The sequence below is a fragment of the Populus trichocarpa genome, chromosome 10 (genome assembly GCF_000002775.5).
Source record: "Populus trichocarpa isolate Nisqually-1 chromosome 10, P.trichocarpa_v4.1, whole genome shotgun sequence".
In the NCBI taxonomy this organism is placed as follows: Eukaryota; Viridiplantae; Streptophyta; class Magnoliopsida; order Malpighiales; family Salicaceae; genus Populus; species Populus trichocarpa.
The window spans coordinates 17,991,049-18,018,201 of NC_037294.2; the positions used below are offsets into that span (position 1 = coordinate 17,991,049).

Genomic DNA, 27,153 nt, shown 5'->3' on the forward strand with positions numbered 1-27,153 from the left:
TAGCCAAAAGAGAATTTTTACCTGATATTTTCCGATGTTCCTTTTACGTTTTGCACTATTTTCAAAAACTATAAAGTGTCGTCCTCCTATATATATATATATATATATATATATATATATATATATATATATATATATATATTTGCCTCTTTGTTTCTAACACGTTTTTTATCTTAGGGTCCAATATTATGCAGAGAAATGACACACTAATTAACTAACTAACTCGAGTCTTGAGCGATGCAGTAAGATCGATCGCGTTATTGATGGCCATCTTCTATGCGTTGCATGGATTTTCCTTTATGGACAACGATGGCAAGGTGAAGAGAGTGCAATCTTTATTACTATTTTGGAGGAGAAAAAAGAACAATTCTTTCAATTTCGCAAAGAAACAAGAGACACGATTTCACAGACAAGTCATAGATACAACAGGCTGTTCGAAGACGGCACGAATTCAGAGGACACGATCCCTAGAGACGGTTGTTTTTGTTTTTCCATGTTCTTGTTCTAATCTCAAAGAAAAGATGCGTCCTAAGAGTCCTATATATAGCTAGCTAGGCACCTACTGACATCACCCGTAAACGCTCGAAATTTCCTCTAATCAAACACATGATCCTAAGACATGGAGATTACTAACGTTAAATTTCCAAGAACCATATCCAGCTGATCAGGCTAGAAATGATGCAACTGGCTAAGGTTTTTATGGAAGTGGAACACAGACATAGGTGGGTAGAAAGAAGTTATGGTCAAGTGCTAGGGCTTTTAGTGGTATGGTAGGGGTGGTGACAATCAGACACAAAACCGGATAACAAGCGAGGAGGAAATTAATGGGAGGGTTTAAATGATTGCGGACAGCCGCTCGGCTATTTGCCCACACATGGCTACAGGTCAAGTTCCATATCAAATTTTGGTTATCGCAAATCATGGCATTTAGAGGTGGTAGTGGCCAACAGCCGAAGCACCTGCTACAAAACAAAAGTGCCTCCTCGGAGTAAAAGTTAAGCAGATCCAATTAACTTTCATTAAGATCCCTTTGGAAAAATATGCGGTAATATTGGTTTGGAGCTCCATGAAAAAAAACTAATATGTTTGTGTCGAATAGAATTAATTTTCAATTATAATTCTAAGCTAAGACCGCAAAAGTTTGGATATATTCTAATATATTACATTACATGTAATTCGTGGGTATTTCTTGTTTAATTCTTTATCTTAAGCGAACCGAAACAAAGGCAGGTATAAATTTTTAAAAAATCATGATTGTATGATTTTCATGATATAATTAAATACTAGAAATTAAGTTTTTATTTATTTATTTTTTATAATACTAACAAATATAAAAAAAAAAAATTACTTTTCAAGAATTTATTTTATATAAAAACTATATTTAAAAAAAAATATTTTTCAACAAACAAAATAATACTTTAATTTGAATGCGACATTCAATCTGGCATTCTCCGCACAAAATTCAAACAAAATTTTCATTTCTAAAGGTGCAGTGGTTTAATCCCACTTGGATAGTACATATCTATCACTTTTCAACTGCATCGATAGACATAGAAATACTAAAACAACGTAAATGACTAAAATCTGCAGCTACTTCTGATTAGTAATTAGTAAATCAAGGTAAACGGTTCCCTCATAGACGAACGCAGATTTTGAACACCATAGAAATTTCCATTGTTTGGAGTCAAAGTTATCCACCGGCCTTCATATATAATTTGGTGCGTTTTTTATTCCATTCACACAAACGACCTCAAGTTAAACAAGCATAAATATATTGTTGGACGTACAGGCTCACCACCTTGTTCTTACAGCACCAATCGAGAGTTCATCTCCATTTTCACGTTCCTCGGAGGCGCAGGTCATCCCGTAGAATTTCCATAGGCGAGTTATTGGATAAATTGTATTACAAAAAATAAATCATCGCTGACTTAATTAATAATTTGGCCAATCTAATGAATAATGGTTTTTTATTGTCCAGAATAACACAATTTATAATATGAAGGTAAGTTTCCTTGTATATAAAATCGTATGATAAGACAAAATATATATCCTGTTTCAACAAAAGATCAAATAGCAACAAATGCTTGATGGTAGATTTTCGAAACTTAAACATATAAGTGCCTCACTATACTTTAGCGGACTTGGAATTGATATTTTCAACCTCAAACAAGTAAAAGCCTTTTACATTAACCGCTGTACAGAGTGAGCTGCTCTCGCCTGCCAGCCCTTTGCATTTAACGGAATAGCCTTCAAATTGTCCGCGTCTGCGTATGTTCAAGTTTTGCTGTATCCACAGAGCTAGCTAGTTCTATATTGAGAATAAAGTAAGTGTAGAAGTGTTGAAAGAACTATATAAAACAAATGATAATATCTTCATGCATTTTTAATCAATATAATTTGTTTCATAGGTGGGAATTTCACACACATATATAAGAGTAGAAAAGATTGTACTCTATACAATTATAAGGTCATATGAAGCCCAAAAGCCAAGGTAAGAGAGTGTGTGGTTATAATACATATTCAAAGGCAAGAGCCAGCGGGAACTGGGATTGCATTGGAGAAATCAGCGGAGCACCTGTGCCTCCTTGGAAAGCATACCTCTACGTGAATATTGCCATTGCCAATACCCAGCCATCATCATCATCTCTCTCTCTCTGGTTGCACCTTTATCCATGCATTTTAGCAGCAAAAAAAAAAAAACAAAAAAACTCCTCTCTCAGTACTCTAAAGAAATTCCAGTAGTAGGAGTGAGAGATTTCCAAGAAAAGTAAACTTTATTTTAAAGTAAGATAACAAGGGTCCACCTCCAAAATGCTTTCTTTTACTTCCATGCCTTGTCTTCTCTATTCGTTAGCACTTTCTGCTCTACCTTTTCTTTTCCTCACTTTGCATGGGTTTATTTTAGTGGTCTTGCACTATGCTACCATAGATTGAATTTTCCATTTGACTACACCAATTTCATCAAGTTTTATGGTATTATATCACTGGATTTTAACGATGCCTTTCTAAAGAAGAACATTTAAGTACAAGTTACAGGCATCTCTCATATTGTCGAATAATAATAAGGTGCTGGCTGTAAATAATTTTTTTTTTCCAAAAAATGAGATGCGAACACATTAATGGGTGATTAAATATTACTTTCTAAAAAAAAGGTATGGTAAAATATTAATATTATTAAAAAAAGCGTGGTTAAATATTAATTCGAAATCTAAGAAATGATTAAGAGAACAGCAACTGGTGTAAGAATTAGTAATCTTAGATGCTCAGGAAATGTCAGTCTCTGGGATACACTTCGATACATGCTATAAGAACCCCAAAGTCAAAGTCAAGATTGTAGAAGGAGACGTTAATTTGGCCACATTTGTATAATTCTAGTTAGCATTAAAATAGTGAATGCCTCATGCGTGTCTGTGAGTGTCTAAAATATTAGAATAATCCTCTCACAAGCTAGCTAACAAGCCCTAGGAATGCTCATTCTCGTCTCTTTCTCGGGATTTTTATATATTCATCGATCCTTCATTGGCCTCAAAACCCCATGCAGGGTTCTGTTTGGGATTCAAACCATTTGTAACCCTGGACCTTGCTACATATCTCCTCCTGATAACTTGCTTTAGCTAGCTCTGGTTGACACAAAAATAAATAAATACTGGTAGTAGTGTTGTTTAAAATTAAGAGATATCAAAACTCAAAGCTATTTCTTGAAGTTGTCTCGTCTTGGATTTAAGTGTTTATTATTGCTACCCCTGTGGCCTAGCCTAAGTTGATCTTCCCTTGAGCATGTGTACAAGTGCCCCTCCTTTTCTGTGGAGTGTGTTGATGCATGAACATCTACACCTATGGCCGTGCGCACTGTTGCTCGTGATTTGAGCTGAGCTTCTTCCACGTCCATGTACATATTTGCTCTGTTATCTCTGCATCCTTTCTACACCTTGAGCAACTATGATTGCTAGGGCCTAAAATATATTTTTTGTGTGGCTAATTGCACATGCATCGGGCGAATGTAACCACCCTGTTTTTTTTCCCTAGCGACTTTAATTTTGAGTACTTATACTACGACAAGATATATATATATATATATATATGTTGTTTCTTGGCTCCAAACTGTTAATTAAGGAAATACAGCAATATTATTCAGCTTTGCAAAACATTCCATAACTGGTGCAATTAAGTCCTTTCATCACTTGGAAATATGACCGTTACGTTAATTATTCAAAATTAACTATGATGATCTAGAAGTGATGAATTTATAACTAGGTATGGATGGATGGAGCATGGCACTTCCAAAATTGGAGGAAATAACTAAATTATCATATAAAAATCTCTTCACTTTTTCCTTTGTTCCTAATTTAAAATCATGCCGTCCGAAAAAGATGAATTAAACCTAGAAAATATTCCCTCTCCCACTTTGGTGAACGTTTATTTGCACTGTTAAATGGTTGTTGGGCCAACTACTGCAGGTAGTTAGTCATGGATAGAGAACTGGTCTTTATCTTGAACTAAGCCCATTAGCGAGTTAGGCCCGCTTCCGACTATATATCACAACGATGCTGATATCACGCCCACTCTATCCTGGAGTGAAGTCCAAAATACATATCCCACCATTAGCCTTGTAAATCTCTCTTCGAATATTGTTTATTTGTTGTGAAATATTTTTTTAAAAAAATAAATTTTTAAAAAGTAAATTATTTTTTTATATTTAATAGTATTATAAAAAATAAATTACAAAATATTTTTCAGTGTTTGACTATTCCATAAACAATGAGCTGAAATATTAATGTTTTAATTTTTCTTTAAGTTTATTAAAAGAATAAGAACCAAATCTAACATATAAAAAAGTTGAAGGAGAATGAAATTAGAAAAAGAAATTTTAATTTTATAAATTATTTCAAATAAATATAAATAACAATCAGAAGAATATAGATCAAATTTGACGGATAAAAAAGTTAAAAGATTATGAAATTAAAAAAAAATCTAATTTTATAAATTATTTCAAATAAAATAAATAGCAATAAAAAAAATGAAGATCAAATATGATTAATAAAAAAGATTCAATTAAGAAAAAAAATAAATAACAATAAAAAAAACGAGGAGTAAAGTTAATACAAAAAGCAAATCATATCAAATTCTAAGATATAAAATTGAAAAAAAAAAGCAATCAAAAAATTAAAAACCAAATTTGATATAATTAATAAATAACAATATATTTTTAATTTTTTTTGTAACTTATGAAAAGTGTATTCCGTCTAAAAATAAAAAAAATATTTTTCTAAAAACCAAATTAATTTTTTCTTCGACTAGAAAGTGTTTTCTGTTAATCAACTTTTAAAATAATAAAATAACATATACAAATCTAAAAAATAATTCAAAAAACCACTTTCGATAAAAGAAATTTCTAAATTAATGTCCCAACTTCGTTATTACCATACAGGATCACAGGGGAAGCTATTTATATAATACCCCTAAACCTATTCTTTCCAATGGAGCACTACTGGCAATCACAATTTCCTGACGCTACAAGCATGGATTATCAGACCTACCAAAGCTATGCTCCCTTTGATCAGATTTACTTTCGCAATTCATCGCGGAAAGACTTTTGTGACAAGATTTTAATGCCACCTTCAGCCCTTGATCGTTTGGCTATGCTTTGAGATTTCTTATCCTATGTTATTCGAGTTGCGTAACCCTTTAACAGGTCATGTTTCGCATTGAGGAGTTTTAGAGTTCATGGCCGAGGAGGGTTTCATCTATTTACCACAATGGACGATGGAGAAGTTGAAACTAAAGGAAGAAGGCCTCCCACTAGTGAAGAGTGTTGCTCTTGTGAAGGGAACGTACATAAAATTACAGCCACATGCCACAAGGTTTTTGGGACTCTCAAACTCTAAATCTGTTTTAGAAAGTACTCTCGGGAACTCTACTTGTTCAAGTACTGTTGGTGATATACTATTCTGATAATGCACAACACCGAAAAAAAGAAAAATTACTTGTTAAAGCAAAGCCATCATCTGCAATAAGCATTGTTGAAACAGACTGCGAGGTCGACTTTGCACCTCCTCTGGATTATCAAGAACGTGAATTAGAAAGAATGGTTAAAAGAATACGCATTGAAGATGACAAATAACTGTCCCTTCCGCAACATCCAACAAAATTGAAAGAACAGCCAGTGATGGTTAATTGATTCGGTGACCTCTCTGTGACTCTTCTTTGTTCATTATGAATTTTCAGTTCTTTTAGAGTTTTCCGACGTTATTGATTAGTTTGAAAGGAAACTTAACTATTGCATGGTTTTTAATGTTATTGTGCTGTTTTTCATTCCTTAAAAACTATCTCTTCAAGAAATCTGTCCTGTAAAAATGTTGTGAAATTGATTGCAGATGACAGTCGCAACAATATTAGAAAGCAAAAATATTTATCTTGACTAAATATAGGACCTCTCCTCTCAAACTCAAAGGATAGTCTTGAAATCAGCAGTTTGGGACTTCCGAGTGTTCTTAACCCAGACTAATCCTCTCCAGGATTCCCATACCAAGGCGATCATTCTCTTAACCCAGACTAACCCCACGGGAGTTCCTTCCTCAGTCAGGAATTTTTGAAGATATTCTGTTTCCATGACGTTTAATTGCTTATTTCTTGATGGAACCTCATTTACAGTCTCCATTTACAATCTCCAGAACATTCGTAGTCTAAGAAATGATATGCCTAACCATAGGCGGTCTGTGTACATAGAGACTACAAACATTGAAGCTTTTGCCTCTGCAAAAAAATATATTGTATCACTAGTGCTGTGTGAATAGGTAATCCCTGAAATCTATTGATTATGTGCCTGTAAATTTGTAAGCACGGGAGGGAGTTCAGAAAGGACAAATCCCTGAAAAAGGGAAAATTATGAGAACAAAATGGTTATAAATATTTCCAAGAAGCGATTCTCCAAATCCACCGCTTAAAAATTAAGATTATACAAGAAAGCCTCCACAAATCAGATAATTTCTCAACGATCAGTCACTAAATCAAGAAAACATTACTCAAAAATCACAAGAAAAAAGGAAGATAAATAAGCTAAAATAAATCTCTTGATTACTGCAAAGGCCCAAAATCACTCCGATTGTTTCTTCAAAGGTCCTGAACACTCAAACCTACAAACAAATTTGTAGGAACCAAATAAGAAGTAATCACCTAAAATAAATTACAGAGACTACACAAATCAATCCTTTTCAAGGATATGATAAAATTATATATAAGGGAAAAGGAGGTAAAGAAAGTGTTGAGTTCTTAATTTTATCTCAACTATCTTGAGCATCAATCAAGCAAGAGATGTATTATATATAAAAAAAATCATAATGATATCTAGTAAATAATACATGCATAAATTCTAGATTACCTAGGAGCAAAAGGCATGAACAAGTATACAAGATGAGATGTGCAAAACGCATGAGCAACATGACAGGACACAGACATGAATAGCCACTGAACAAAACACAGTGATGAAATAGTCCAATAGCACAACATATGAGCAGCAATTGAAAACAGAAGGTTGCCTGTACCTGGAGGAAGAGATTGTTTCAACTTGTCAGCCTTTTCAGGGTCAAACACGCATAGCGTGTAAAGATACTTGGAGCAACGAACCTTGAACTTCACCACATCTCTGCTTCTCTTGATTTTAACAGAACGAGCATCCTTCCTTCTTGCTGTGAGAAGAAAATCCTTGATCTCATGTATTTGCTTCGGCTGTTAATGAAAAAGACTAAGAACTATTAGGAAAGTAAAAAACCAAATACACCAGATCACCAGTTATAAGAGAAACAAGCAAAGCATTTTTCCAGAAAAACAGAAACATGATAAGATCTTCAATAGTCCCAAAAAAACAATTTTCCAAAACTTATTCCACGACACATTGGAATGCAACCCAGTTTCCACTATAAGAGCACACTAACAATCAGCTTACGTAAATGGCAAAAATGCATTGATTGGTGTTCAATTCCTAAAACTCATTCTTCAAAAAAAAAAAATCAACAACACATCTCGATCTAGCTCGAAGTTCAAAGCATCTATCTGACTGGAAAGAACTGAAAAGGCAGCTTTTAAAACATTAGGCTAACACCAAAGCTAATTCTAGGTGAACCAAAAAATCCAGACGCTGCAAGCCATCAAACACATTTGCTGGAATTGAAATACATTTGATTTCACTATCCGCCAATTGCTAGAATTGAGAACTGGTTACAACCATTCTAAGTCATCAAAGTTTAAGACTACTTCCAATAACCATCTAAGAGAATCCCTCTAAAACTGCTTTTAAATTCCAGAACCTATCTATTACACCATAATTACCACAAAACCAAAATACATCAAATCACTAACAATAGCGAAGCAAAAACACTGGTACTACATTGTAATCTGCTTGTAATAAGGAAAAAATGTAGAGCCCAAATGGGAGCAGTTGATATCATACAAGCCTTTCAAAACAACAAAACCCTAGACGCGTCTGTAAGGATGGGTGGACACAGACTATTTTCCAGACAGTTCTTATTCTATGCAAATAAACAAACAGAAAGCAAAAACGATGATGAGCAAAGCAATCCGATAGGAGTAATGATTACAAGAAATTACCATTTTTCCGTTCTATCTCCTCCTCCTCCTCTCCTTGAGTAGAGACGCCTTAGAGAGCAGGAGTTGATGGCGGTAATATATACTAAGGTGAAATGCCTCTAGACCCTAGTTTTATTTTCATCCATAAATGGCCCCGCTCGTTTTTGTTTTTCCCATTGTGTCCATAATATTAGTGTTCCAGTTTATGGGCCTAGATTCCAGAATTCGGTTATTTTTCTCGCTCAGGAGGCCCAGATAGATGGATATGTTGGGTCGAGGCCCAGGGAGTTGAATACTAGCGTTGCTATTTCTAAAAAAAAAACACAAGAAAGAATGGGCGAATAAAGATTTTTTTTAATCATTTATATCATCCTCCGAGGGGAGGAGCAACTTGTATTTTCTATTAGGGAGTTGATGTTTTGCTTGAGATTCAGTTGAGAAAAAAATTAGTTTTGATATAAAAGAGATGGAAGATTAATTAGGTTAATTAGCTAGAAATACATTAAAAAAAAAAAATTTAAAAAAAATTTTATTTTTAATTTTTATTTTTCATATCAAAGTACCAAAATTATCTAAAAATACTAAAACATAACATGAAAAAAATTAATTTTTTTAAAAATTAGATTGAACTATAACCCCAAATAAGTTTGGATGAACAATTACACTTAAAAAAGAATCAAATTCTAACAATCATCCATGCAGCAAAGTACCCATAACTGGCAAGAAATTCAGTAATTATTCTTGTCTTAATAACTATTAAGGGTAAAATTCTAGAAAACTACACGGAGAGAATTTCAAAAAAATAGAGGCGAAAGTCATCTCAATTGAGAAAAATCCCAAACAGCTTTACAGGCCGCACTGTGGATGCAGGTAAAGCTTCGATATCGGTATCATTGTCAATCTCACCCGCAAACGTGCCACCAGTTAATCTCCTTGGAATTGAAACTCCATCAGAAAAACCAGTATTGCTGCTGGTGCTAGAACCAGAAGAATCTAAACCAGAATCTGTAGAAAACGAAGAATTGGTCGTTCTCGAATCAAGAACAATATTGCCCTTTGCCTTTTTATTGCCGACTTCTGTCGACCCATCACCAGCATGAAGTCTTTTTCCTCTCCCCTTCTTACTAGCAACCTCCTGTTTTCTCTTAATTGCTTCATCCACCATCTTTGACTTCTCTTCCAATTCCTTCATAAACTCCATCAAATTTTCCTCAGGTAAGTTATTAAAACTTGGGTCCCAGGTTTCATCCTGTTTCACTACCTTGGACTTCGCATTACCCGTCACTAATTCTGCTTGTAGTTTGCGTTTGTAAGAGAAGAGAATATCGACCGCCTGTCCTCTATCTTGTGGCACAGTTGAAACCCTGCCGTCAGTATTGTTTTTAATAACAACACAAACAGGAACATCGCACAAAATTGCGAGCTCTGTTGCTTTCTTCTCTATCGTGGTTTGTCTCTTCTTGTAGGATTTCTCCTGCCCTTTGTTTACGGTAACTGGTGTCATGGTGCCTGTGATGAACTTTGAAACTAAAGACGCTGTGTATACACAGGAAAAAAAACAGAGAGAAGGGTTTGTTTATATGGAGATTTGGAGGATTATTTTTTTTTTCCTTGCCAAAATCGGATTTGGAAAAAAAACCTCCTTTTGGTTTTATGAGACAAGAGTGGGATTAAAAAAAGGACGGCGCTAATCGCACCGAGCTATCTTTTCGTTTAATAAAAAAAATAAATAATCATAAGAAAACAACTTTAAAATTTATAACACGCTTAATTAATATCCGTTTTAGCCCTAAAATTAAAAACAAAATTTAGAAAGAATTTTTAAGTTTACTCGAGAATACAATGGATTCAGAAATATCAAGAAAATAACTTCAGATCTCAATCACAACTCTAATTCCAACTACACTCCATCAAACCCGATTTTCTCCTATACAAACACTTTCCACGACGGCATCATCAAACAGCACCTCCATCTCTATCCCCAATCACTTTCCACAACGGCATCATCAAACAAAAATCACAAGCATGAATTTAACAATGATTCGCGGGCTCCGATTCAACATGGCGCCATCATCAACAGCAACAACATGAGCAAGGACAGTAGCGTGGTTTCGCTTTGGTTGATCACTATCTCTGGATGAGCCAGATGGTGGCTGTTAAGCTTGTCGTGGAAGAAGATAAAAAATAAGTGGAGAATTCTGATTTCCTAGGTTCTTTCCGTGGAAGAAGAAGAGCATGTGACGTGGCAACATTGTTACAGTGTTATTGACTAGTAAAAGGCTTGGTTACAAATCTTGGTTCGGCTACAGAGAGGGACCACGGTTTCAGGAGATCAATTTGAATGAAAAAAAAAAATTATTTTAAAAAATTAAAATGATATTGATTTAAATATAAATATTAAAAAAAATTCACAAGTTTTACCGGTCAAATAAGATATGAGTTTACCATCAAATTAACTATATTTAACTAGATCAATTCTCCACCTGATTCTATATAAAACTCAGCTTGAAGCAATCTCAAATCAATAAATTTCTAGATTGAAATAAGAATGATAAAAATTGGCAAGTCTTATTTGATCTATCAGGTCAAGGTGAATTGGTAACCTTATTCAAAAGGTGATTTAGTTTTTAAAAAAATCACGTCGTTATCATTTTAACATCTACCTAGCTTAACATAGATGTGATAAAATGAATTGTCAAATCATAAAAAAAAAAAATCATGAAGTGAAATAAAAAGATAATGACGTGTTATAACGATCCGGGTTAACAATGAAATTTATGACTTAGATAATGAACACAACCACAATAAGTTAACCTGGTTGAAAAATTTGTGTATTTATTTTTCCTTTCCTCTTTCGCTTCTCGATCGGGCCTTAATTGACCCTGGGTTAAATTGAATCTATAACTAGATTGAAGAGTTATAAAAATATTAGAGGTGAAGCTTAAGAAATAAATAGATACTGGTTGATGAAATTAAAAAAAATATTAGCACAAAGAAGGGGGGGAACAAGCAAAACCAACAAATCTCTTAAAACCTGAGTTAATTTTTCAAAACCGCAACTCATGAAGTCCTAGACTTGGGTTCAACCAATAAACTTAATTCCCAACTAATTTAATGTTAAATGATAAAATTGAAAAAAAATATTTCAATCTAAAAATTTTGCTAAAAAAAATGGCAATGAAAAGGACAAAGACCAAATTCAAATCCAACATAAAATCAAATCAAATCAAATGTTGAGGGGTAAAATTAAAATAAAATTAATTAAGAAAAGGACTTAAAACAAAACAAATGACAATTAAAAGAATGAAAATTAAATCTGTCAGGGAAAAAATAAAGGAGGATAAAGTCGCAAAAATATAAATTCAAAAAAAAATTCAAATAAAACAAGTAGCAGTCAAAAGAATGAGTAATAAATTTAAATGATTAAAAAATCAAAGGAGGATAAAATTTTAAAAAATTGTATTTTTATAAATTATTTTAAATAAAATAAATAGCAATAAAAAAATATAGACCAAATACGAAGGAAAAACACATTAAATGGTTGTTTTAGAATTTTGGATGGTCAAGTATGAAAATCAAAGAGAAAAAAAAAAGATCATAGACGTAAAATCAGAGATCAATAAACTATAAGCGCCACTCAATAAGAGAGCGGCCACCAAGATGATTCCAACCATATTGGTGAGAATCATGTTTGGCTGTCGTAACACACCCCACGTGCCACCTGAGAACTACATAGCAGTAGATGCGCTGCGCGCATTGAATCAGTGTGTTAGTAATTTTTTATTTTTAAATTTATTAAAATACCATATTGTCTCCCAACTAATCCAATAAAAAAAAAAGCAAGATAAAAACAAAACAAAAAAACCTCCTACAAGCTAGCGTAAATTTTTTTTGCTTATAAAGATAATAAAGTTATTTTATCTAAAAAGTTAAAGTGACCATTAATATAGTAATTATATTATATTTTATTGAGAAACACCTTGCCTCTGGTCCTTTTATCGTTTTCTAATCTCAACTGATACGGGTTCTAAGAAAAAGGCAGGTAAAACGAGAGAAACAACACGGGCTTCCTTCCTTTCCATAATCAGCGTTTGGAAATGCATTAAAATCATGTTTTTTTAAAAAATAATTTTTTTATATATATTTTTAATCATTTTAATACGCTGATTTTAAAAATATTTTTTAAAATATAAAACATATTAATTTAATATATTTCGACATGAAAAGCATTTTAAAACATAACTACAACCATACTCCAAAACAAAACGAACCCTATGCTTATTCACGAAGCAGGTCCATGACAAAAACTTCCTTCCTTTTGGTATAAAGATGTGGAAATAGTGTTTTCTTTTTCACCAAGAAAAAAGAAACCCAAATTCTATCATCGTAGTTAATCACGAGTTCGAGGCAACAGTAGATTACAACTTGATAACTGAGTGTTATATTCTAGCGAGTCTAGACATGAATCTAACTCGCAATGAATTCGAGTGAGAGATGGTAAAACAACAACCTATCCAGACACTGCTCGAATAACATTTCTACTAAGATTATTTTTATATTTTGAAAATATTTTTTAAAAAAATATTTTTTTATTTTAAATTATTTTTTTTCGGATTTTTTATTATTTTAATATATTTTCGAACGAAAAATATTTTGAAAAGTAATCACTATCACACTCTTCAAACACCCATTTATTTTTTATATTTACGAGCACAATTGGGATATATTTAAAGTTGAGATGGCAATTTTCATGATTAGAAACATGAACAAGCAAGCAATATGATTTTGGTTTCTCTTGCTCGGAGGTAAACTAAAGAATGTTCGGGCTTGGAGATGATAACATATGACATTAAAGACTCTTCTGTAATTATGTTTATTATTCAACCATTGGCATCTTCTTTTTATACCTCGTCGAATTTTGATTGGACTCTTTAAAAAGAGAAAGAGAAAGAGACAGATACCAAACTTCCTTTGATCATAAAATTTCTCGAAGTTTTAATGTTCTTTACTCGCCAATGACATCCTTGTTTAGGTTGAGTTCGATTACTCTCCTGTCCTGTACTGTATATGTATTTTAAATATCATATAGCGCATGTGTTGTTTGTCATATTGTCACTTAATCACAAATGAGTTTATGAATAAAACTAAATAAATAAATAAATTTCAGTTCATAGTTGGTTAACTCGGGGAACTTGGGATTAAAAAAAAATCATTTACCTTCGACAACTATAACTATAATTAGTCATTCAATCAATCAAATATATATATATATATATATATATATGAGCGGGATATACGATATATTCGTGCTAATTTATTCTATGTCTTCAACCTCCCTTTCCTTTTTATTTTTTTATAACCTGCAAGTAAACAAAAGTATTAATAAAAACTTTACAGCATGGTATAAAATTTCCTCGACCAAATCTAAAGATATAAAAATGGAAAAACCCAGCAGTTTCATCTCTAACTCCAAGTTTAATTATGTATCACTTCCAATTCAACATGGTTACGAACTCAATTTAAAAATAAAAATAAATAAATAATTTTTTTTAAAATATTTTTGAAACATAAAAACAACAGACTTTGAATCTTAAATAATTTTGTTTATGTTAAAAAAATATTTAACATGATTTTTTAGAGAGTTTTAATATAAAATGTAACGTAAAGCCGTTATAGAAAAATGTAAGGTCAAATACTGATCAAAAGTCATTGAACTTGAAAGGTAGAAAAACCGAGAATGATTTGTGCAATATTGTCCTAGCAAGGAAACGGTGGTATGATCTTGCATTTCAATGACTTTTTCTATCCATAAAGGCTTGGTACACAATACTTCTATGAAGGGTTTAAAATCTAAAGAAAGCCAGAGAAAAAAGGTTTTGCTGAATCTTTAGAGTGTGTTTGGGAACGCGGTGGAAACCATGTTTTTAAAAATTTTAAATTTTTTTCTGTTTTTTTTTAAATTAATGTTTTTAGATCATTTTGATGTGCTGATATCAAAAATAATTTTTAAAAAATAAAAAAATTATTTTAATATATTTATAAATAAAAAATATTTTGAATCTCCACCACAACTACAATCCTAACTAAATTACTGAGTCAAGGATGGACGACTCTGCTTACGAATCCAGCTTGAAAAATATTTAAATAAAAATTTAAGGGCATCATATATGAGAAAACAATTTTTTTTTAAAGGTCATTATCACTGTATTAGAGGTTCATTCACTACATGCGCCACCCAAGTATGGAGGAGCCGCTAAATAGATTACAACATTGCCTTAGATACAGTTGTTTGGCCGTCGAAAAATGCTACACAAGTCGCTCAAAATGTGTGGGCAACATCCATGCACTAACACATGCAATGCACACATCAATGGTTTCTTTCATGATATTTATATTTATTTAAATACTAAATTATCCCTCCCAGCTTGTGACTGAAACCTTTCCCCGAGTCATCAATGAGTTAGATTTTAAAATTATAATAATAATCACTTTTATATTTACTTATTTTAGTTAAACGAGTTGATAATTAAAAAGTTATTAACAATGAAATTTCAGGAATAAAAATTAAATATTATATTTAAAGATATACCTCAAATTTATTTTTAAGTCTATAATTTTTTAACCAAACATTTTTATATTTTTATTATCTTTATTTTTTTTTAGTTTCGAAACCGTAATCAAAAGCTAGAAAGATATTTTTGTTATCTATGAATATCCATCAGATTTATCCAACCCGGTAATTCGACATATTGCATTTCAACACGTATACCGTGTACCGTCGAAAGAAGTAAATTAAGAAGGTGTAAAATCCCATAACCATGCTGGAACACCAAAGGAAAAATAATAACGAGGTCCAGTCCAGCATGATAATTGGAGAAATACAAAATAAATAGACGTAGAGAGTACATGCATATTCAAAACGACGCAACAGAACAAAATACAAGGTAGAAGTAGAGAGTATACCACAGAGAGTAGAGAAAGAGACGTATGACAGGAAGTGCACAGAGCTTCAGAGTTCAGACAGGAGTTAGTTAGATTCTTCAGATTCCTTTCAAATCTATAAAGGGCATGTCTTGACATGACCATTGACCATCAGCAGCTATCAACGCACGCCAATTAAAAAGCTGGAAACACGGTTAAACCTGTATTTCTAAAAAATTTGGTTTTTTTTTTAAAAATTTAATATAATTTACATGTTTTAGATCGTTTTAATGTAGTAATGTCAAAAATAATTTTTTAAAAATAAAAAAAATCATTGTTATACTTTTAACATGAAAAGTTATTTGAAAAAAACTCACAACCATACTGCCAAACAAGTTCTTACATAGCCAAACTAAACACACGCGCTCAATCTCCAACATTCATGTTATTTTTTAAAATATATATTTTTTTATTTTAAAAATTTATTATAATATATTTTTTTATTTTAAAAATTTATTTTTTATATTAACCATTCATAACGATTTAAAAATATATAAAAAATTTTAAAAAATAAATTTCAAGAAAACAGCTTTCAAAACGGAAAAGCAAAGATGCCCGGTCTTCCCTTTTCTTTTTATATTTTATTTTTTTTGGTGGTCTACAGTACTCCGACTGGCTCCTTGCTTCGGAGGTTGCTTCCTCGCGTAGGCAAGCAGACAAGAAAAGCATCACTCATTCACTGTTGATCCTTTTTTCTCAAGTTTTGTCTTTATAATAATACCCTCTGGGAGATTTCATTCCATTGCATTGCTAACTCACTATTGTTATTCTTGTCTCTACATTCTCTCTATTTTCTGAAGCGATCATCCTGCTCTTCATACCTCAGTCAGCTGACGAGTGAGTGAGTTTTATGCTTTTCAATTACTGATTAAGTTTTACTCTTCCTCTCTTCTTGTTTAGTCCTTTTCTCTGGAATTTCATTTTGATCATGTTTTTGGAGAGATGGCTTTTCTTTCTTTTCTTTTTTCTAATGAATTTCGAGTGCCATTTGAATTGCATTGAGCAGTGATGGAGCCTGTTAGCGTGGATATAGACACAACCCAACAGCTCCCTGCTGATCCTCTCCCATTTGCTAGAAGGTGTTTTCTTGATTCCTTCTTCTCCATTGTTTGTTTTCTTAGAGGATGCCTTTAAAAAAGAAAGAAATAAGAGAGTTTTTTGTTGCTCTTTTTTTCTTCGAATAATAAATGGGTTACTGATTATTCTTTTGTTTATGTAGTTTTGTGTTTTCTACACATAGATTCTGTTGTTTTTTTGATGTTTTTCTGTGTTGGGATACCCTTTTTTTTTCTTTTTTTTTCTTTTTTCACAGTTATCAATTGGAGGCTTTGGAGCAGGCGCTAAAGCAGAACACAATTGTCTTTTTGGAGACTGGTTCTGGCAAGACTTTGATTGCCACCATGCTACTGCGCAGTTACGCCCATCTTCTTCGCAAGCCTTCACGTTTTATTGCTGTTTTCCTGGTTCCTGAAGTTTTCCTGGTTCGCCAAGTATGACAGATTAAGCTCCTTTCTCTGCTGCTTATGTGTGTCTATGTTATGTGGGATTTATGCTAGTCCATTTACTTAGAAACAGTACAACAATTCAATACAAAAGTTTCATTTGTCTGCTGCTGAAATTTATAACAATAGGACTAAATATTGGAGATGTTAGGAATCGCCAGTGAAGAAGGGGTGTTTTTTTTTGTAACTTTATGAGTTGTATGCAACTTGCCTTATACATCTGCTGTGGAGTTCTGAAAATGCCATGTCGTTGCTAAAGCTGAATTTGAAAAAATATATTTGGCAGTTGAACTTTTGCAATGTAATGAAATTTCCCCGACTTTTTTTAGATACCCCAGCAAACACTTCGGGTGTAGCTTAGTCAACTTTTTTTTAAGTTACAAAATGAAACTTGGCGAGTTGATATTAAAGCCAGAGTTCCATCGAAGGTTTAAAAAATAAGAGAATGAATGGAATTTTCTTCACAAGTTTAATGTTGATGATAATTTTGAGGTAGTTAGATATGAATAATGAAAGTAAAATTCAGAAAATTGATTTTTTTTTGTGTCGTCGTTCTTGCTGTCCTCTATGATTGCTAGCAAGCTGGAGTTGTGAGAATGCATACCGACTTGAATGTGGGCATGTACTGGGGAGACATGGGAATTGACTTCTCGCATGCTGCTACATGGAAGCAGGAAATAGACAAACATGAGGTAAGCTGGGTGGAAGCTGCTTCATTGATTATCCGTTTATTTTTTTTTATCTCTGTTTTTCTTTGTAATCATTTGCATCTGTTAGCCTCATCTTATGTTTTTAAGTTCCGAGTTTTCACCTGTTTGTACCTCTGTTTCAAAGTCTTATTTAAGAACTTGTCCTCAATCGGCCAGCTATTTTTTTACTATCCAAAAGGGGGAAACATTTTGAACTACAACAATCAAAATATACTTTGAGAGGCTCAAAATAAAGAAAAAAATAAAACTGTTTTCAATGGTTATTGATTAGCATGCTAGTGGTGCTGGTAGTGGATGTGGTTTGTACTTTCTTTAGTTATAGCATTCAAATGGTGATTTTTGAAGGCTTTTATATATCATTTCTTGTTTTAGGACTTCATTTTTATATTTTTTTCAATGCTGTCGCTTTTACACCTGTGAGATTTGAAGAAATATGATGAAGGTAGCCCTGATCCAGTCTTTAACATGTATCTGGAGTTTTATCTGGAGTTCTGGTTCTTCTTTGACGATATCAAGTGCTAGCTTTCCTTTGAGGAACTGCATGATATACTATTGATTCGCTGACATAAAATTAATTATCCATCAATGACTTCATTTCAGTTGTTGTCAGTTTGGTACTTAATCATTTCTCCTCTGATTTTTATTTTTTAAAATTTTCTACACTATGATCCTCTTCCTTTCTGCAGCAATTTTTTTGTAGTTTGCCAATGTTACCAGCATATGGCTTATGCAATGGACAATGACCTTTGGATTAATATGTATAGGTGCTTGTTATGACACATCAAATTTTGCTGAACGGCTTGAGGCAGGGCTATTTCAAGCTAGACTTCATAAAGGTGTTGATATTTGATGAATGTCATCATGCCAGGGGCAATCACCCTTATGCATGCATCATGACGGTGAGCTATTTCTCTCCCCTTCAATCTACCTCTTTTATTAAATTTTTATTCTGTTGTATCATAATGATTTACATTTGATTCATAATAACACTAGTTGAAGTGATATTCGTTTTTTCAGGGAAAAGTTTCTGAAAATCCCCCCCCCCCCCCCCCGTTTTATGAGAAATGAACCCTGCTCAATTAGAGTTTCAAGCATTTTTTTGTTGTCCATGGTGTGAAGATCTGTGTGGATTTGGTAGAAGAAATTGGCAAGGGTGTCAGATTTGAGAAGAATAACCTGAACTTCTGCAGGTTTTTTCATGGATGAAAGTTAATATTAGATTGATGGATTTCTGCAATTAGATTAAATACATGCAGGCATTTCTAAGCATCCTATGAATTCTACTATCTGTTGCGAGAACCAAACATACCACCTTTCTTAATTATTGATGAGAAAATTCGACGCTTAAATAAATATGAATAATATGTGGGGTGCCAGTCACAAGGGTGGTTTGGTTGGATGCAAAGTTTTGTCGTTAGTTTAAGTCATTTATTATTTATTAAACTAATGTGTATTAAGTCACCATTTATGTTTACTTAGAGCCACAAAAGATGATGCTTGAAGTCAATGGTGTACAGTGAATATTCTGCTAAGTTTGAAAGATTTACATTTGCAGGAGTTCTTTCATCGTGAGTTAAGGTCTGGTCACCATGATCTTCCTAGGATTTTTGGGATGACAGCTTCTCTCATAAAGTCAAAGGGTATGCTTTAGCAATAGATCATATTGTTTGCTTGATACTTGCATTTTGCACTATTTCACTTGATGTAAGATTTAACCCTTTTTTCTTGCTTTGTGTTAAAGGTGCAAACTCAGAATCATACTACAGGCAGCAGATTTGTGAACTGGAGAATATTATGAATTCAAAGGTTGCTTCTAGCTTCTTGTTAAGAATATTTACCTTGGTTTCTTCCCATTTGCTTGGTCACCATAATACTTATTTACACTAAGGTCGTCATGAGTTGTTTGTTGTAAAATCCTCAAGGTCCACTTTTCATTAAAAAAAAAATGTATCCTGGGTATGGCCAATGGATCTCTTCATTATAAAGGAGTTTTTCATCAGACAATGGTTAATGATGTATTGTGAATGGTCACTGAAACAATTCAGTAGAAACGAGTAATGCTGTGTATAACCTTTAAGGAGTTCACTTAGTTCCACATTTCTTGTATAAGAAAGATTTACTTTTCCTAGGTGCTTTTGTGCATTTGGTGTTCTCTTGTTGGCTGTTGCACTTAGGAAAAACACCTAAACTATGCATCATATATTAATTCTCTAACCTTCTTACGATAATCTTTCATTTTTTGTTTTACATTTTCCTACCCATCCATTCATGTACAGGATTTTATTATCAGCACTGATTTCTTTTTATTTGGATATTGAATTGATTGTTCACATTCCTATTTGAAATTATTATGTATATCATCTCCTTTTGCATTTGGGTGACTTCTAAACATTTAAACGATCCCACATGGCACATTTCAATTGCACTCAACTAATATCCATAATATTTTCCCTTCCTTGCTCAAAATTTCTTGAAAATTATATCTTGGGTACATGCTGTACAGCTCATTACATGTTACTGGGTTTAGGCAAGCTGGAGGAACCCCATAGCCTACCATTGGATCTAGAAAATCCATGATCTTTGCCCTTTTTTGGGCTTAGGGGAAATATAAGAATACTAATGTAGCTTTAGCTTTTTACCTTGGCAGATATAGAACATCATTTATACATGTTCGGCATATAGACTTAGTTATTGCTAGATTTTTTTATTTGATTGTTATGTTCCAGACCACTCTGTTGTACGTGAATTTGTTTTATTCTTCAATAAATTGTTTATGATAACATTTCTTATATCGAAGGTATACACCTGTGCTAGTGAGACTGTGCTTGCCGAATTTATACCATCCCCAGCCGCAGAATTCTTATTTTATGAGCCCATGAAGATCCCTGATGGTATATATGCTTGCTTGGAAGAAGAATTGGGGAATTTAAAGGCAAAGGTGTGTGCTTTCTTTATTGCAAGTTTGGAAGGGATGCTGGTGGCTTCTATGATTTTATTGTTAGTCGATTTACTGTTTTTCAGCATGAATTATTGCTCAAGCAATTGGATCTCAGTGAGTCTGCTGCAGAATCTGTACACAGTAAAATATCAAAAGTACATTCAGCTTTGATGTTTTGTTCAGGGGAACTTGGTGTTTGGTTGGCTTTTCAGGTATTTTCTTAGTCTGCACTCCCTCATGTACCTGCCTGCCATTGCACTGATATCCGTGTAGTTAAAATCATTTAATGTATGTTGATGAAACAGGCTGCACGGTTCTTATCACACAGTGACACTGATAGTGACTTTATTGCATGGGGTAAAGTAGACGTGTCTGGTGAGACAATTGTTAAGAAGTTTTGCTGGGATGCCTCTTTGGTGATTTCTAATTGCTTTTCAGCTGGTACCTTTTCTAACTTGGCAAGAGAATTTGTGGAAATTTTAACTGGTGATTCTTTCCTTACTTTTCTAGTTTTTCTTTTTATTTTATTGAACATCGTCTAGAATGCTGTATTGGTGATAACACTGAGGCTGATGTGGGCGCGGGGCTTATAACTGCAAAAGTTCTCTGCCTTATTAAGACACTTCTTCAGTACAGGTTGGTGCAGAACTGTATATGCATCCTCAATTACCTTCATCAGATATGTTTGACAGAATATTGGGGATGGTTCTAGTTTCTGAAGTCTGCTGGAAATGTTCTTATTTGCATATAAAAGATAAAAACAAATGAAAAGTTGCACATTGTGGCTTGAGTCTTTTAATGAGTTTATACAAGAGCTTGCTCTTTTCCCATTGATGAGCAGCTCTTAATTGTTCAAACTAAATGCTCATGAGATCATTCGACTGCACTCGGACTATTCATTAAACTGTTGTATGCATACAACATATTTTGAATAAATAAAGCCTCAAATTAATATTTTGGTCATTTTTACACCAGCTTGTGTGTTGATGAGTTTCTTTTGTGTATTTAATAACAGGGATTTAAAGGACATAAGATGTATAGTTTTTGTGGAAAGGGTCATTACTGCCGTTGTCCTTGAATCTCTATTGAGGGAGTTGCTTCCTAAACATAGCAGCTGGAAGACTAAATACATAGCAGGAAATAATTCAGGGTTGCAATCCCAGACACGCCAAATGCAAAATGAAATTGTGGAAGAATTTCGTAAAGGCATGGTATGCAATTTTTCCTCTTTGGATCCAAAATAATATATTCATGATATTGTCCGTGTTGAAATGAGTAAAATAGCATACTTCCAGGTGAACATCATTGTTGCAACATCAATCCTTGAGGAAGGATTAGATGTACAAAGTTGCAACTTGGTGATTAGATTTGATCCTCCATCCTCAGTCAGCAGTTTCATACAGTCCCGAGGTCGTGCTAGGATGCAGAATTCAGACTACTTATTAATGGTGAAAACGTAATGTTCCAGTGACTCTTATTGTACATAGTAACAATGAGTACTGTTAGTGAATATGAATAGCTTCTTTTGTTCATTTTACTGAGAATTTATGTTATCATTAGTGTTTGATCTCTTTCACTTGTTTTTGATAACCGTAGAGAGGATTCGACCACACATTCTCGACTAGAGAACTATCTTTCTAGCAGTGAAATAATGAGAAGGGAGTCCCTGCGCCGCTCTTCCACTTCTTGTTCAGCTCCGCAGAGTGAACTGTATGAAGATGAGTTCTATAGTGTTGAAGGCACAGGGGCAGTTGTAACTCTTAGTTCAAGCGTTAGTTTGATTTACTTTTACTGCTCACGTCTTCCTTCTGATGGGTGAGTCATCAGTATTCTTAATTGTGAAGATACAGCTAAGCTAAGCTCTTAATAATTTTATTATATAGCGGTCACAAGCTTGTATTGTACCATTGCTTACACGCTCTCTCTCCCCCTTTCTCTTTTTTGGTTGGGAGGGTGGGGTTGTATTTTTTGTAGGTATTTTAAACCAGCTCCTATATGTATTATAGACAAGGAGAAGGAGACTTGCACACTACATCTTCCAAAAAGCTCTCCTATACAAAATATTTGTGTGCAGGGAAATAATAAAAATCTGAAGCAGAAGGCATGTCTTGAAGCTTGCAAGCAACTCCATTTAATTGGTGCTTTAACAGACAATCTTGTTCCTGATGTTGTTGAGGAAGAAGCTGTTGCTCAAGAAATTAGTAAATTCTGTTTGCAACCTTTCTATTATTGGTTTGGGTGTTTTATACTTTCAAAGCACTATCTACACTTTTAAAAAATCATTTTTGACTTCAATTCTCTTTAAACAATTTAATCTTGTAATTGTTTATTTTATAGGGAATGAACGGTATGACGATGAACAACCCATTTATTTGCCACCTGAGCTGGCCAGTCAAGGTCCACGGAACTTGAAGACAAAGTACTACTGCTACTTAATTGAATTAAATCAGAAATTTGATTATGGTGTTCCTGTCCATGATATTGTGCTTGTCATGAGGACTGAGCTTGAATCTGATGTCTTAAGTAGCATGGGTTTTGAATTAGAAGCTGAGAGGGGATTATTGGCAGTGAGCTTGAGGTATATTGGAGATATTTATCTTGATCAAGTGCCGGTATGTCATCTAGTTTTCTTCTTTTCTTGTCACGTGTGTAATATGTGATGAAAGATTACGTAATGTATTGTATTTTCCTCATTTCCATTTTTTGTTTGATTGTCAGGTTCTCTTATGTAGGAGGTTTCAGATTACGCTTTTCGAAGTTCTTATACATCGTGAAGTGAACAAATTGGAAGAGGTCTTAAAAGGATTGGAGTTAGGGACAGGTGTTGTGATGGACTATTTTCTACTTCCAGCTATCAGGTCACGCTCGCAACCTTCCATTGACTGGGAACCTATTAGTTCTGTCCTGTTTTCATATAAAAACGAGGACCACTTCAACTGTTCTTCGAAGGGCAATGCCCATGTTGTCCATACCAAAGGTGGTCCAGTTTGCACATGTGTGCTTCAGAATTCCTTGGTCTGCACCCCCCACAATGGTAATGTCTATTTCATCACGGGTGCTTCTGAGGATTTGAATGGAAGGTCGCTTTTAAAGCTGAGGAATGGAAGTGCAATCACTTACAAGGAGCACTTTGCAAAGCGGTATTGCTCTTTGATTGTTCATCGGTATCATGCTATATATTTTATTTTTGTATCCCTATGTGTGACTTCAAGCTCACACTTGATTGCAGCAGGAATAGCATCCAATTGCTTTTTGATCAAGAACCATTACTTGAAGGGAGACATATTTTTCCAGTGCACAATTTTCTTAACAGATGCAGAACAAAAAAGGAGAAAGGTCTGGTATTCTTGTCTTGTCTTGTCATGGACCACCTACCCACTTCCTTTAGGACATGGATACTATGATACCACGATAAAAGAATTTCAGCCTTTTCTGTTCGTTTAAAGATTGTAAAATAAACAGAAACATCACTGGTTTAAAATATGTTTCATCTAAATTTTTTTCTGTCAATACAACACAAAAGCAGGTTAAAATAATGAATTAATTAAACCAGTGTAGTTAAATGGCCCAAATCATAACACTTTGGCTTGGTCTTGCGTAGAACCTCTCAAGATCTGCCCCTCTCTCTCTCCATCTCCAGTTTTTTATGCTACGAAATAAATCAAGAGGAAATTGGGTTGCCAGTTTAGGCCATCTGGATATGGAATCCAGACCCTTTTATTGTATTTTATTTCTTACAATATGTGCGATAATTATACTGTATTTACATTATTAATGATATTTGCTTTTGGGCATGACAGAATCGAAGAATGCACATGTAGATTTGCCTCCTGAACTTTGTGACATAATTTTATCTCCAGTATCAATCAGCACTCTTTATTCTTATACATTTATCCCATCAATAATGCATCGACTAGAGTCCCTACTTATTGCTGTCAACTTAAAGAAGATGCATTCGGATCATTGCATGCAAAATGTTGATATTCCAGCCATGAAGGTAATTTATTCCGACTCTAATTATGCGAAATGTTTTGTTTTTTGGACTTGTACTGACCAAACTTTGTTATTGGTAGGTATTGGAAGCAATTACCACAAAGAAGTGCCAAGAGAAATTTCATTTGGAATCCTTAGAAACTCTCGGAGATTCTTTTCTTAAATATGCTGCAAGCCAGCAGCTATTTAAACTTTATCAAAATCATCATGAGGGCCTTCTTAGTATGAAGAAGGAAAAAATTATTTCTAATGCTGCACTCTGTAGGCGTGGATGTGACCACAAACTTCCGGTAGTCTTTCCTTCGAGAAAAAAAGTTCAAATGATTTTACCTGACCAACAGAAATATCTAGCACTGAGAAAAAAATTTCATGGTTCATTTGATTAATCTTCCCTCATTTTATTGAATTATAGGGGTTTATCCGCAATGAATCTTTTGATCCAAAACTCTGGATGATTCCTGGTGACAAGTGTGGAAGCGATTTGTTAAGTGAGGAGCCACTTTCTGAGTGCAGAAAAATTTACGTCAGGGGAAGAAGAAAGGTAAAAAGTAAGACAGTTGCTGATGTTGTCGAGGCACTCATTGGGGCATACCTTAGTACAGGTGGTGAAGTACTGGCCTTATTTTTCATGGATTGGATTGGTATAAAGGTGGATTTCATGATTGTACCGTACGAGAGGCACTTCCAATTGCAGGCAGAGAAGTTTGTTAATGTTCGCTACTTAGAGTCACTGTTAAACTATTCATTTCGTGACCCTTCTCTGTTAGTAGAGGCATTGACCCATGGTTCTTACATGCTTCCTGAGATCCCAAGTTGTTATCAGGTAATTTTATCCATAATTATGATGACATTTATGCTGTTTATGAAAATATGATGATATAACACTACAACGTGCACACAGATATTTTCTCTTTTTGAAGATTGCTTTAGTTTCTGTGATCCTTTTTGTAAATGCTGGTTTTTGGTGATCTTCACTTCAACGTGTTTAACTGTTGTTCAGCGACTGGAATTTCTTGGAGACGCTGTGCTAGATTATCTCATCACGATGCATTTGTACAAGGAATATCCCGGGATGTCACCAGGACTGTTAACTGACCTGAGGTCTGCTTCTGTAAACAATGACTGTTATGCACAATCAGCTGTTAAGGGGGACTTGCACAAACACATTCTTCATACCTCACAAGACCTTCACAAGCATATAGTCGAAACTGCTGAAATTTTTCAGAAATCTTCTTTAGGATCAACATTCGGATGGGAATCTGAGACATCTTTCCCCAAGGTTAGTACCAAACACGTTAAAGTGAAATATGCTTGCTGCAAAGTTCTTTGGTTTTGCAGTGTAATTTGATTTAGCAGCAATTGTTTTTTCCTCTCTATTTATTCTTGTTTTTGCTGTCATTTTATGTTAAGTTAGCTATATTGTCAATTATATTATTCGTGCACTCATTTTAACTCCTTGGTGCCCATGATTTACTGATCAGTTTATGCCAACATCATCTTGACTTGTTAATGAGTGAAATCCAGGAAGGTGTCTGACATGGAAGAACCCCACCTTCCTGCGTTTGCAAACTTTGTCCAATTGTGTAACATGCAATTGATTATTTATGTACAGTCAGAATTCAGCATTATTACTGTATTGAAAAATGAAAAAGCAAACTAGCAGATAAAAAATTCAAATTCTAATGTCATTTTATACTTGTATGGTTCCTAATCCTAACAGGTACTTGGAGATGTTATAGAGTCTCTAGCAGGGGCTATTCTTGTAGATTCAGGATACAACAAGGAGATAGTCTTTCAAAGTATAAGACCACTTTTGGAGCCTTTAATTACGCCTGCGACAGTAAGACTCCATCCTGCAAGAGAATTGAGCGAATTATGTCAAAAGCAACATTTTGATTACAAGAAATCCGTTGTTTCCTACAACGGCAGGAATGCTTCCATTACAATAGTGGTTGGGGCTAATGGTGTGACATTCAAACACACAGCCACAGCTGCAGATAAGAAGACAGCCAAAAAATTAGCTTCTAAAGAAGTCTTGAAGTCCCTGAAGGAAAGTAATTTTGCGTCTAGTAGTACCCCAAGCAAACTTGATTAAACCATCTCTCATTGGGAATTTTGAGTTTGCATCAAGTTGGATGTCTGCTCTGGTATAGGTGTGTGACTATAAAGTAGTTTGTATATTTTATGTTAGGAAAGGTGTATTCACGTAGAAATTTATACATAAGAGCCTTACAAACAGTTTGACAAGTGATGTATGATGCGTTCACTCGCCATTCAAGTAACTTACAGAAACATTGCATTAATGCTATTTCTATTTGAAGATATTTTGAAATTTCGGTATTTGGAGAGACAAATAACGTATGTCGTCTCTCCAAAGTGATGGTAGTTACCAGAAGCAATTGTGTCGTGCTTTGGAAGATGCATCGGCGTTGGATTTGTGTGCATG

General features: G+C 33.9%; 3 protein-coding genes and 1 pseudogene across 5 annotated transcripts; 2 read left to right on the plus strand and 2 right to left on the minus strand.

The window, feature by feature from the left end:
* The first annotated feature begins 5,609 nt into the window (after nucleotides 1–5,609).
* On the plus strand, nucleotides 5,610–6,121 carry LOC112328973 (uncharacterized; annotated as a pseudogene).
* Nucleotides 6,122–6,883: 762 nt separating this feature from the next.
* LOC7474400 (60S ribosomal protein L38) lies at nucleotides 6,884–8,767 on the minus strand. The gene is made up of 3 exons (XM_002316144.4): nucleotides 8,605–8,767; nucleotides 7,542–7,725; nucleotides 6,884–7,133 (listed from the first exon to the last, which is right to left on the minus strand). The coding sequence occupies exons 1-3, from the start codon at nucleotides 8,605–8,607 to the stop codon at nucleotides 7,111–7,113; spliced, it is 210 nt and encodes a 69-aa protein (XP_002316180.1). The 5' UTR covers nucleotides 8,608–8,767; the 3' UTR covers nucleotides 6,884–7,110.
* A 475-nt stretch (nucleotides 8,768–9,242) lies between these two features.
* Nucleotides 9,243–10,873, minus strand: LOC7474401 (uncharacterized). Its single transcript, XM_002316145.4, has one exon. It carries the CDS (start codon nucleotides 10,085–10,087, stop codon nucleotides 9,404–9,406), a length of 684 nt encoding a protein of 227 aa, XP_002316181.2. The 5' UTR covers nucleotides 10,088–10,873; the 3' UTR covers nucleotides 9,243–9,403.
* Nucleotides 10,874–16,169: 5,296 nt separating this feature from the next.
* Nucleotides 16,170–27,039, plus strand: LOC7474402 (endoribonuclease Dicer homolog 2). Of its 3 annotated transcripts, none has more exons than XM_024610991.2 (23): nucleotides 16,170–16,405; nucleotides 16,571–16,643; nucleotides 16,877–17,054; nucleotides 17,645–17,758; nucleotides 18,541–18,675; nucleotides 19,332–19,416; nucleotides 19,518–19,582; nucleotides 20,574–20,714; nucleotides 20,798–20,926; nucleotides 21,020–21,155; nucleotides 21,257–21,350; nucleotides 21,730–21,925; nucleotides 22,010–22,170; nucleotides 22,311–22,529; nucleotides 22,689–22,915; nucleotides 23,052–23,326; nucleotides 23,433–23,854; nucleotides 23,944–24,050; nucleotides 24,515–24,711; nucleotides 24,788–24,997; nucleotides 25,120–25,530; nucleotides 25,708–25,986; nucleotides 26,428–27,039. In XM_024610991.2, coding segments are annotated over exons 1-23 (4,230 nt in total). In that variant the 5' UTR covers nucleotides 16,170–16,404; the 3' UTR covers nucleotides 26,803–27,039. The 3 variants fall into 3 exon arrangements, with proteins under 3 accessions (XP_024466759.1, XP_052312093.1, XP_002315119.2); XM_052456133.1 differs by having other exon boundaries at nucleotides 23,947–24,050; XM_002315083.3 differs by having other exon boundaries at nucleotides 16,170–16,401.
* Nucleotides 27,040–27,153: the final 114 nt, after the last annotated feature.